General features: G+C 32.5%; 1 protein-coding gene across 1 annotated transcript; it reads right to left on the minus strand.

The window, feature by feature from the left end:
• Window positions 1-5,144: 5,144 nt before the first annotated feature.
• LOC120187369 (pantothenate kinase 1-like) lies at window positions 5,145-10,618 on the minus strand. The gene is made up of 10 exons (XM_039191106.1): window positions 10,418-10,618; window positions 9,768-9,977; window positions 9,193-9,239; window positions 8,779-8,895; window positions 7,202-7,321; window positions 7,027-7,121; window positions 6,840-6,933; window positions 6,518-6,649; window positions 5,953-6,065; window positions 5,145-5,488 (listed from the first exon to the last, which is right to left on the minus strand). The coding sequence occupies exons 1-10, from the start codon at window positions 10,497-10,499 to the stop codon at window positions 5,263-5,265; spliced, it is 1,236 nt and encodes a 411-aa protein (XP_039047037.1). The 5' UTR covers window positions 10,500-10,618; the 3' UTR covers window positions 5,145-5,262.
• Between the last annotated feature and the right edge of the window lie 578 nt (window positions 10,619-11,196).

Genomic DNA, 11,196 nt, shown 5'->3' on the forward strand with positions numbered 1-11,196 from the left:
CAATAATTCACTATAACCTTAGAGAACTAGAAGAGTAAAAATATAGGATATTGCATGTATCCGAAAAACCCAGTATAAATACGAAAATCTGGTATATCTCAAAACACTCTTCCAACATTAATAAAAAATTATCTCTATAATATAAACCCCAAAATTTACAGAGACCCCAAAAATAATTACATCCCTCCAAAATATTCTATCTCACATAACCCTAAGGGTGCCTTTGGTTCATGGAATGTAAGATTACCAGTGAGAATGTAAGATTACCAGGGAATAGGATTACTGGGAATGTTGTATTTTGTGTTTGGTTAGTTTAGCAGGAATGTAAGATTACAGTGTTTGGTTAAAGGAATAAAAGATTATTGGAATGTATATTTGACCAAATTGTCCCTATTATATATTTGATTTTTTAACAAGTTGGAAAATATTTATATATTTTCTTTAAAAAAATTAAATTCATAAAATTTATATAATTTTTTTACAAAATTGAAAATATAAAAAGGTTTATTGAAAGGGTAAAATTTTATTTTAACCCCTGAACTTCATATAAAATTTTAATTATAGATTTTTTTTGTAAATCTAAAATAATTTAAGGATAAATTTGTAATTTAACCTTCGTAGAATTTTTATTATTCAATGACAGAATAAGGATATTTTTGAAAGAATTTTTTTAAGGGCATTTTAGTCCAAAATGTCGGTAATCCAACAATACCTAAGGAAAGGGAGGTAATGACATTCCCAGTAATATACCCCCAAAAAATCCACTATTGATAATGTAAAATTACCGGGAATGACATTTCCGACCAACCAAACGGGAGAATGTGGATTTCATTCCCATGGGAATCTCACATTCCCCCAACCAAACACACCCTAAAGGTTAGAACATAATCTCTAATTATAGAGTCAAAAGCTTGATCACCAAGAATTATCATTTTATAACAATTCTTGGCTAAAATAAATGTTCACTTTATTAAATAAAGTCGATGACCAAAAAATCTTCAACCACTATAATTACAATTAAACATAACTTAATTACCAATTATAATTCAGGTAAAAATATAACAATATGTATTATATTTAATTAGTCACATTGTACATGAACATCATTCAGTTAATCAATACGATGTATAACTTTTATTCATGAAGAATAATGTAGGTTCATTGAATCAAAAAAAATATTTTGAATTAATAAATTGTTAATTTATTGATTAATTAATCCCTCTTTAAATTAATAAAATTCTGTGATATTGACATAAACCCCAAAAATTACAGAAATCCTCGAAAATAATTACATCTCTACAAAATAATTTTATCTCACATAACCGTAAATATTAAAACATAATATCTATTTATAGAGTCAAATGTTTGATCACAAAGAATTCTTATTCTATAACAATTATTGCTTAAAATAAATATTTAATTTATTAAATAAGGTCAATGACCAAAAAATCTCCAACCACTATAATTACAATAAAATCTAATTTAATTACAAATTATAATTCGGGTTAAAATATAACAATATGTATTATATTTAATTAGTTACATTGTACATGAACATGATTCGATTAGTCAATACGATTAAAAGAATTATTTTAAATTAATAATTTATTAATTAATGATTAATTAATACCTCTTTAAATTAATAAAATTAAGTGATGTTTACATTATTTGTTTAGAGAGGTTTTATTGTATTTTAATATGCTTCAATCGTATTAAAATCCCACTCTGACTTTATCTAAATTGCTTTATAATATTTTTTTATTTTCTCGTATTTTTTTTGAAATAAAAAGTAATTAAGAAAATATTTCGATTATAGAGTATTAGTTTATTAATTCTCTTAACTATTAAAAGTTATAAAATGGTCTTTCGATTATAAAATGTTATTTTGTTGAGTCCCTCAACTATTAAAAGTTATAAAATGATCACTAATTTATTCATATGTTCCAAACTTGTCATTTTCCTTTAAAAATTTGATGATAACCTGAGCTAGACGTTAACTCTCTAATTGCGATATGATAAAATATGATCCTAAAATCTCAAACAACCATCATATCTCAATCAACATGTTAAAGTCCAGTTTAGGCGATCGTTAATTTTTTAACGAAAAATAATGAGTTTGAAACATATGAATAGTTAGATGATCATTTTATAGCTTTTAATGGTCCAGAGACTCAACAAAATAACGTCCTATAGTATAAGAATCATTTTGTAACTTTTAATAGTCGGGACTCAATAAAACAACTCCTTCCGGCCAGTGGATCATATGTATACTTTACCCTTGAAAACAAACTAATTTATCAACATAAATTTTATTTAAAATTTATTTAATTTCATAGTTTCAATATTTTATGTGCTAATATTTTGGGTAAACTACTTTCATATTTGTATATTGTTACTCCTCAAATTAAAAATATTATATTTTGGTCATTTACGTTATTGATTTATTAAATTTTCATCATTTTCATTATCGATTGTTATATTTTAGTCACTAAGTCGTTAACTCCTATTAGTTTAAAGATGTGACTGACAAGTAGTCCAAGCCTTAAAATAATTCATGCTTAAAATAAATTTTGTAGTAGTAATAAGCATGATCGAATCTATAGAGAATAGTGTTAGATTAATTTTATAAAATATATCCCTCTAAATTTGGCTTTTCCGCGTGTTTTTAAACTTGGTTGTAAATAAAACCGGTTTTATTGTTGATTATGAAGAGAAAAGGGACCAGGCGTGGAGTTCATTGGTCCATTACGGTCAGGCGCAAACTGTTTGACTTGGTTGTAAATAAAACCGGTTTTATTGTTGATTATGAAGAGAAAAGGGACCAGGCGTGGAGTTCATTGGTCCATTACGGTCAGGCGCAAACTGTTTGACTGGGAAATCGCTAATGTCCACTCTTGCTTCCTTTAATGGTTCAGACTTGGAGAAAGATTGGGTTAACTGGAAAGGGGTGAGCGATGGCTTTCTGAGTTAAATCAATGAGTTCGTTACTCTCTATAAACAATTCTTCGAACTCCAACTGGAAAAATTAGGTGCGACTTGGCATTGCTCCCCCAGAATTGAATTGTTTATTTGGCTTGTGATTCATAACAGGGTGCCGGTTAAAGTTGAAATTGTTAAGAGAGGTGTATCAACTATTGCAAATGTCTCTTGCCTTTTTTGCCTGAAGGACCCAGAATCTGTGCATCATCTATTCTTCTTTTGTCCGTTTACATGGAAGGTGTGGATCCATTTTTTGGCTATGTGGAATTTATCGGTAGTGCTACCGAAAGATCCCGAAGCTTTCTTTTTAATATGGGCTACGATCAGATCTGATAAAAAGCAGAATGCAGTTTGGAAATCCCTCTCGTTTGCTATAATATGCTCTATATGGCTTTTCAGGAACGATAGCATCGTCAAGAGTAAGAGTTGACTTATGTCTACTGCCTTTTTTAATAAAATTCCGTCTTGCTAGCTGGTGCTTGGCGAAATTTCCGAAAGCTTTGCTCCCAGTAGACAACTTCTTGATTTATTTGGTGAGGGCATAATGTAATATTCTTAAATCGGCTACTTCAATTTCGCCTCCTGCTTGGTGCCCTCCTCCTCCTGGTTGGCTAAAGCTGAATGTCGAAGGAGCCTTCAAAGAGTCCATCAATACAGGCAAGATTGGTGGGTTATTTTGAAATGAGTCGCTTGTCATTCTCAAAAAAGGTTGGCTTCGGGTCAATTATTTCAACAGAATTGTTGGCAATCGATTTTGGTCTTTCATGGAATCGTCTTGGTTTGGAAAATTTAAATTGTGCATAGAATCTGATTCCAAAGTTGCGGTGGATCTAATCATGAACCCGCATAGCATTCCCCAAAATCTGCTTAATATGATTCTCCGCATCGATGGGCTTTTGTCGTCAGGGTGGTTAGTAGTTCGTCACATTTCAAGGGCGATTAATATGGAAGCGGACTGCCTAGCTAAAAAAGGTATTGGTTGATCAGCTAGATAGATAAGAGGTTTGGTTAGGCTTGTTTTTGGCCAGAATGATAACAAAATGCTGGTTCCTGCTTGGTTATACCTCATGTAGCATTAATTGGTTGTGTACCGAATGGGGTGTTTGTGCTGCTTTAGAGATTATTAATTGTTGAGATTTATTTTGTTTCTCAGGATCTTTTATATATGTTGTTCGAATTGAAATGAAATTAAGTATAAATAATATATTTGGACACTTTTTTCCTCCTTCCGTTGTTAGACTTTTGAACCTCAATTCTAGAAGGGGTTTAATGACGGCCCTCTTTTTTTAAAAAACGAAAAGAAAATAACTAAAAATAAATCAGAACTCAATGGTGGAAGATATCTAGTCAACGTAAATCGCGGAATTGCACGTATTTTAGCTTAAAATGATCTTAATTCTTTTTGATTAGGTTGGTTATAGTTTATCGAAACACCCTAGTAACCAAATCTCTTCTTAGTTTATCTTAACCAAAGAGAAACTCAAATAATTAATTCTCTAGTTAATTAGAAAATCTCACAAAAACACTGATGATTTAATCTATTCAAATAAATAAGAAACTGCAAGCTTTTATGAAATAAAAAAGAAAAGAAATTAGAGGACAAGTGACTTTCACATTAAAAAAGGGTAAATTACACGTATAGTACCTAAACTATCAATTTTAATCTGATTTAATACCTAAACCTTTTTTTCAAAATCTTCTATAACGTTTAATTTTTGCTTTATTTTAGTACCCATCGTTAAATACTTAAATGGACGGGTTCACATGGCATAGCTCCAGTAGACAGTAGACATCAAGAGAATGATGAATCAACTAATATAGTTTAGTTTCAGGCCCATTGGACGGTGGACAATGAGACCGTAGATGAAGAAATTGAAGAGTTCATCGTCGATTTGGGAAATTGAAGTGTTTCCCAATGAAATAGAGGTTAGAATCGTGTTTAGGAGGTCAAAAAGATGCAGGCTAGAAAGTTTGGGCTTCATTGGCCGACAGATGCGACGACCGACAACTGTAGACATGACTCTCTTCATTGGTCAAAATTCGAATGCTTGAATTAAATCATATATTCAGAAGATAACAATTTGATTAGAAGAAAGCACAAAGGCACTTCAATTATATGGTGAATGTCAGGTACACAATGTTGGGAGAAGCAACACAAACACGTCTAATTCTGAATTGCAACTCTCTTTATTGTTTCTTCGTATCTATCATGTTCCTCAAGATGGGAAAGATTTTTCTTGCACAGTCTTCCGTAAGAATCAATTAGTCTTGTACGTTGTATCTTTATGTTCCATGTACGCTATGCTCGATGCTTCCATTCTCATCTGAATTACTGCTCAGTGAGCAGTAAATCTTATCCCCAGCAGAAGATAAGCTGATGGGGAACTTTTGCTGCGTTGTATTGACCGTCAAGCCATCGAGACACTGCTTCTCGTAGCTCATGAATGCACCTAGTGCCCCGAGAAAACCTTCATGCCGTAGAAACATTGCTTTCGCCTCACCTTTGGACCTGTAACATTGCATTCCAGTATAGAAAAGCAAGAAATAAAATTGAAACTCGAGGAAGATCGATATTGATAAAAGGGACAATATTAGAATGCTTGCCTACAGATGTACCAAGTGAAAGATAAGACGGCCGTCACTTTTTCATCACAAATTGCCAAATCCAATCTATCTTTTTCCTTTTTTCTTTTTTTTTTGGCAGGCAGAGAATCACTGTTAGGATTTCAAGGAAACACTGTTCCTTTTTTTCTTAATAGACGCTAGCGATTCTATCATTGTAACAACTAGCTGTCCAAGGAAACCCTCGCTTTTAATTTTCGATAAAGATTCCACGAGGATGAATTGAACTTGAGAAAATGAAATCATTTCGGCAATCAGCATCAAGTGTTGAATTTATCATTTGAGTTTCACGAAAGGGAAATATAAATGCGATTAGGACTACACATGAATAACTAACACTTCAATAGTTACCAGAAATTAACAGCCACAGAAATAGTGTCCATAGTATAGGCATGACCCCGAATGAAAAATCCAGCAAAAAATATCCGCTTCAGGCCAAATCGAAGTGCGTTCAAGTATGATATCTGGTACAAGAAAGGAAAATAAAGCCAACAGAACAACGGTTAGTATTAATTTAAAGCCAAAAGCATGATGTGTACCAGAGGCTAACATTAATTCAGAGAACAGCAAAGATATTAATTCTGCAACAAAATCAATTAGGCAAAACAGGAATATAGAATTCTTTATCCACCAAACGAGTCCCTAATACATGGAATGATTGTAAAATGATAGATCCAGGAACAAAATCAATTAGGCAAAACAGGAATACAGAATTCTTTATCCACCAAACGAGTCCCTAATACATGGAATGATTGTAAAAGGATAGACCAGGCAAGAAGTAATGCATATCAACATTGAGGCCAAAATCCCTATAGTTATACAAAATTTCCACTTCAGTAGGCAAGCTTTAAGGCTTGCACTGTTTTAGGATAAACATTTGATTTACCAAAGCCACAAAACCATTATATAAACTAACCTGACCAATATTATTTGAAATCATTCGTAAAAGGGAGCGGGATATGTCTTCAGGTTCATATTCTTCCAGCTCTTTATTATCAGAAATGGCCTTGCCAAAGCTGGAAGCAATTGTTGTTGACGAGAGACCAATCTATCATTAGTAAAACAGTTGTGAAGCAGTTTAATTGGTTACATATCCAAAAGTCAGAGATGGTAATTGACAGACTTTTATTGTGTTGAATCAAACTGAGGTCCCGTTATGCAAAAACTCCAATATACATGCATCGATCTGCAGAATGGAGGTTCTCATATTCTGAGTTAGAAGAAAGACATCTCCGTACCTTTGCATAGTCTGTTCCACCATAGATATCACCAACAAGCATATCTATAACTCTATTATTTCCATGATGACTTAGCTCCAGTAGCTCATCGAAACTGTGACAGAAAAGATAATTTGTTTACATTTAATTAAACATCACATGAAAGGAAATCAAAGATTAGGGTAGACAATCAGGACATAATTATTACTTTCTGCACTTTGTCAAAAGCCTTCCCAAACCCCAAAAGGTGCCACCTCCAAGGCTAGTTCCACTAACTCTCTCAAACTTGCCATCTTCATCCACCTATATACCAAAATATTGACAATCAACTATAAATATCAAAAGCTTTAAATATTACCCAAGTAATTTGATGACAAGAATACCTTTATCATGCTAACACCAGATCCGATGTTAACAAGAAGATAAGGATATAAATCATTAGTGTCAATCTGAACAAATTCTTTCTGACCATCCAAGTATGTAAAAGCTTCTTGGTGAACTGCCCATCAAAGAACAATATGCAAATAGATACTCTGTCAAAAAATCGTAGAAGCTACGTGCTTACTCCCATAGAACAATGTCACCAAATATGTAAAGTTAGAACTGTATTTCACTGCCATGCATATTTTGTATTGATTAAGATATTCCTCAACTCTAAGGGGGCGTTTGAATGGGGGAATGTGGGATTCCCATGGGAATGGAATCCACATTCCCCCGTTTGGTTAGCCGAGAATCTCATTCCCGGTAATGTAAGATTACCAATAGTAGATTTTTTTGAAATATATTACCGGGAATGTCATTACCTCTCATTCTTTAGGTATTGTTGGATTACCGGCGTTTTGGACTAAAATGCCATTAAAAAAAATTTCTCTTCAAAAATATCTTTCTTCTGTCATTGAATAATAAAAATTCTACAAAGGTTAAATTATAAATTTATCCTTAAACTATTTTAGATTTACAAAAAAAGTCTATAATAAAAATTTTATATGAAGTTCAGGGGTTAAAATAAAATTTTACCCTTTCATTAAACCTTTTTATATTTTTAATTTTGTAAAAAAATTATATAAATTTTATAAATTTAATTTTTTTTTAAAAATATATAAATATTTTCCAACTTGTTAAAAAAATATATATAATAAGGACAATTTGGTCAAATATACATTCCAATAATCTTTTATTCCTTTAACCAAACACGGTAATCTTACATTCATGCTATATCAACCAAACACAAAATACAACATTCCCAGTAATTCTATTCCCTAGTAATCTTACATTCCCACTGGTAATCTTACATTCCGTGAACCAAACGCACCCTAAAGGGAAAAGAGACTACAGGAAGATTCTCACTAACTTTTGGAGAACATCATGACTACAAGTAAAATAATACAAACTTCCATATATAAACAAAACTTTCATTTTCAAAAATGAAGATGTGTATTCTCTAAATTAAGAAATCTGAGAAGAATAAAACTTCAAAATCACTTTTTTTATAACTCTTATGGAGTCAAACCTCCTAAGAAAGCCAACTAGAATAGTCTCATAGATAAAATAACTCTTCCATCAAATAGCAGTGCCAATATCTTTCAATTCTCTCACTCACACTTGAGCGGTTCATGGTATCAGATTGTAAATAGTTATCCTGTTAGACATGCTGCTGAATATGGATAAATCTTATAAAGGCAAAGGTCAAAATGTTAACTTCTCCATTTACTTCATATGATCTGCTGTGTTGTTGAAAATATCATAATCATGACCCGGCCAAAATGAATGCAATATATTTAACAAGCATGCATAAATATCCAAAAAGTAATAAGGGAATAAATATTAGCACGCATATATTTGGAAGGATAACAGATAGGATTGGCTTCATGGTAATCGGACATTAAGTACTACTTAAAAGAATTAAGAAAGACTCTAAATGGCGCATACCAACAACATTTATGCAGTATTAGAATCCCACCTTAAGCAAAAAATTTGCACCAGCCACAAGGCACTCCATTTCATCTTCCTTGTCAAGACTGAAACCGAGCTTTTCTTTGAAAAGGTCAGCAAACTTGTAAGCACCACCACCTGTTGCCTGCAAACAGGTATTTGCGGTTTAAGGTATCTTTATACTGCAAAACATTCTAAACACATGACAGATACAAGCAGGCTAACAGAAATACGAGCTTAAAGCAGTTAATATTATAGCATCGAAAAAACATTCTGAAATGAGAGACGGGGCGTGGGGGGAACAAATAACATTGGCTACATGATAGTAATAAAATTTATCAATTATTACGAATGGTGGCCCCTACCAGTTTAAAAATTAAACAGAATATCTAAAAACACTGAACTCCATTGAAAACCAGAGAAATTGTAATGAAAGTTTTACCTTTATAAAGATCTTGTCACTCAAAGGAGCACTGCAATCATGAAAACCTGATTTCACATTTGTTGATAAGAAAATAAAGCAACATCAGAATAAAATAAGCTTCAAAAGCATATTCAATTAATGATATTTGAAGACAACACCATTTAAGGAATGATGATTACAACACCAATCTCCTCCCTATAGTAGTTAACTACAAGTAGAAGCCAACTAAGAACATCTTATCACTTATCTTAACAGTGCATGATGCTCAAATATAACCAGGGATTACTCGTGAACAAGCCAAAGCTCAACCAAGTATATCTGGAACTGGAAATAACTTTCATTGTGTTAAATAAGCCTTCATGTATTAAACTAAGCAACTCCATCATTGTCTAAACTCAAATAAGATCTTGTGATTCCTATTATTTAGGTCATGTGGCTAAGTTACATGCTATTGTCATTGGCAATCATACTGCCTCTTAGAATGTAAGAAACACTTTTCTTGAAAGCCACTCAAAGACAACCAAAATTTATTATATTCAATGAAAACACTGAGGAATGATGAATACAACAAAGTACAAACAAAGTTGACATACCACCGAGGCAAAGTTTCAAGGAGCTAAGGAACTCCAAGCAATCACTTATCTTGCTCGTTTCAAACTTTGCAAAATGAATCCTTCCATCGAGAACAGGTTGACCATTATCACTCTTGGAATAAAGACTATCGTTTTGGGACCTTAGCTCATCATCATCATCCCTACAACTATCATCATATCTACAGAAATACACCAATTTGATCAAAGAACCTGTCAACCAACATAGATGATTGTAACAAGTATCTCCGAAATTAAATTGTTGAATACTCTAAATGGAATGTCAAGTAAAGACATACTTTAAATGTATCAGTCCTTTCTTTTGAGTATATATGAAAAATTATTAGAACCATTAGACCCTAAAGTTCAAACTCTTTTAGCAACCGTTAGACCATCTTTCAAACAGTTAACTAAAAAAAATTAAAAATCCCAATTAAGAATTTAAAAATTACAGGGAGCAATACTAAAACAGTACATAAACTGGAAGCAAAATAGGTTTTAAAGCACAAAAGGCAACACAATTCAGCAAGAAAACCAACGAAAATCAACGCAGTAAATGCGAAGAATCTAAATCGGGTGACAAATTGGCCCGAAAGGGGTTTAAAGAAAAGGAAATTCGAGAAAATTCAAAGACCAAAGGACAGAAAACAAACCTCCAATGTCGAGAGCCAAATGAGATATTTGAGTTTGGGATTGAGAATTTCTTTGGTTAGACACATTGGGCAGATGATCCATTCTTTTCCTTTACAATTTCGAGCTTAGAAAAGACAGAAAACAGGGGGGAGCTTTTGATCTCTGGGATTTTCTGCATCTAACCCAACTGGCAACTCATTGCAAGATAATATATAGAAAACAAGAAGGGATTTGGAGGAAATTGTCGCTGATGAAATCATAAAACTGGTAATAAATATATTTATTCACTTGTCAAAATCTGCGTGATTATTATATTATCTCACCGCCAGTAGCGTTGACTCACCAAGTTGAATTTTCCTTCTTTCTTTCTCTTTTTCTTAGAAAAATAAGGATGGGAAAACACTAATGGATATGATTCGTTGAATCTGTGAGTCAAAGAGCTTATCTTTGACCTTCTTCAACCTTTCATCCATGGCCTTTCCCTTTTGCATTAATCCTTGTCTTTTTTTAGTTTTATTCGGATGTTCTTATCCATTATAATAAGCGTAAATTATACAAATGGTCACTAAAGTTTGAGTAATTTCTTTTTATCAACTGCATTTTTAAAAGTTTCAAATTGATCATTAACATTATTTATTTGTAACAAAAGAATCAATCGACGTTAATAGAGTGATTGAAAGCTGATCTCGCATGTTAACCGGCTGACCTAGCACTATTTTTTCCAAGCAAGATAGTTGATCGGTATTTCTTTTGTAATATCAGTTTTGAGCCACATTTTCCGCTCATGTCTGTCCTCGGT

Source organism: Hibiscus syriacus, unplaced genomic scaffold (genome assembly GCF_006381635.1).
Source record: "Hibiscus syriacus cultivar Baekdansim isolate YM2019G1 unplaced genomic scaffold, ASM638163v2 tig00113725_pilon, whole genome shotgun sequence".
Lineage (NCBI taxonomy): Eukaryota > Viridiplantae > Streptophyta > Magnoliopsida > Malvales > Malvaceae > Hibiscus > Hibiscus syriacus.

Coding starts and splice junctions, on each gene's coding strand:
- LOC120187369 (XM_039191106.1), bottom strand. CDS start 10,499: ATGGATCATCTGCCCAATGTGTCTAACCAAAGAAATTCTCAATCCCAA. Junction 8,896..9,192: donor GTGACAAGATCTTTATAAAG/GTAAAACTTTCA, acceptor ACCTGTTTGCAG/GCAACAGGTGGTGGTGCTTA. Junction 6,934..7,026: donor CTTTTGACAAAGTGCAGAAA/GTAATAATTATG, acceptor TTTCTGTCACAG/TTTCGATGAGCTACTGGAGC.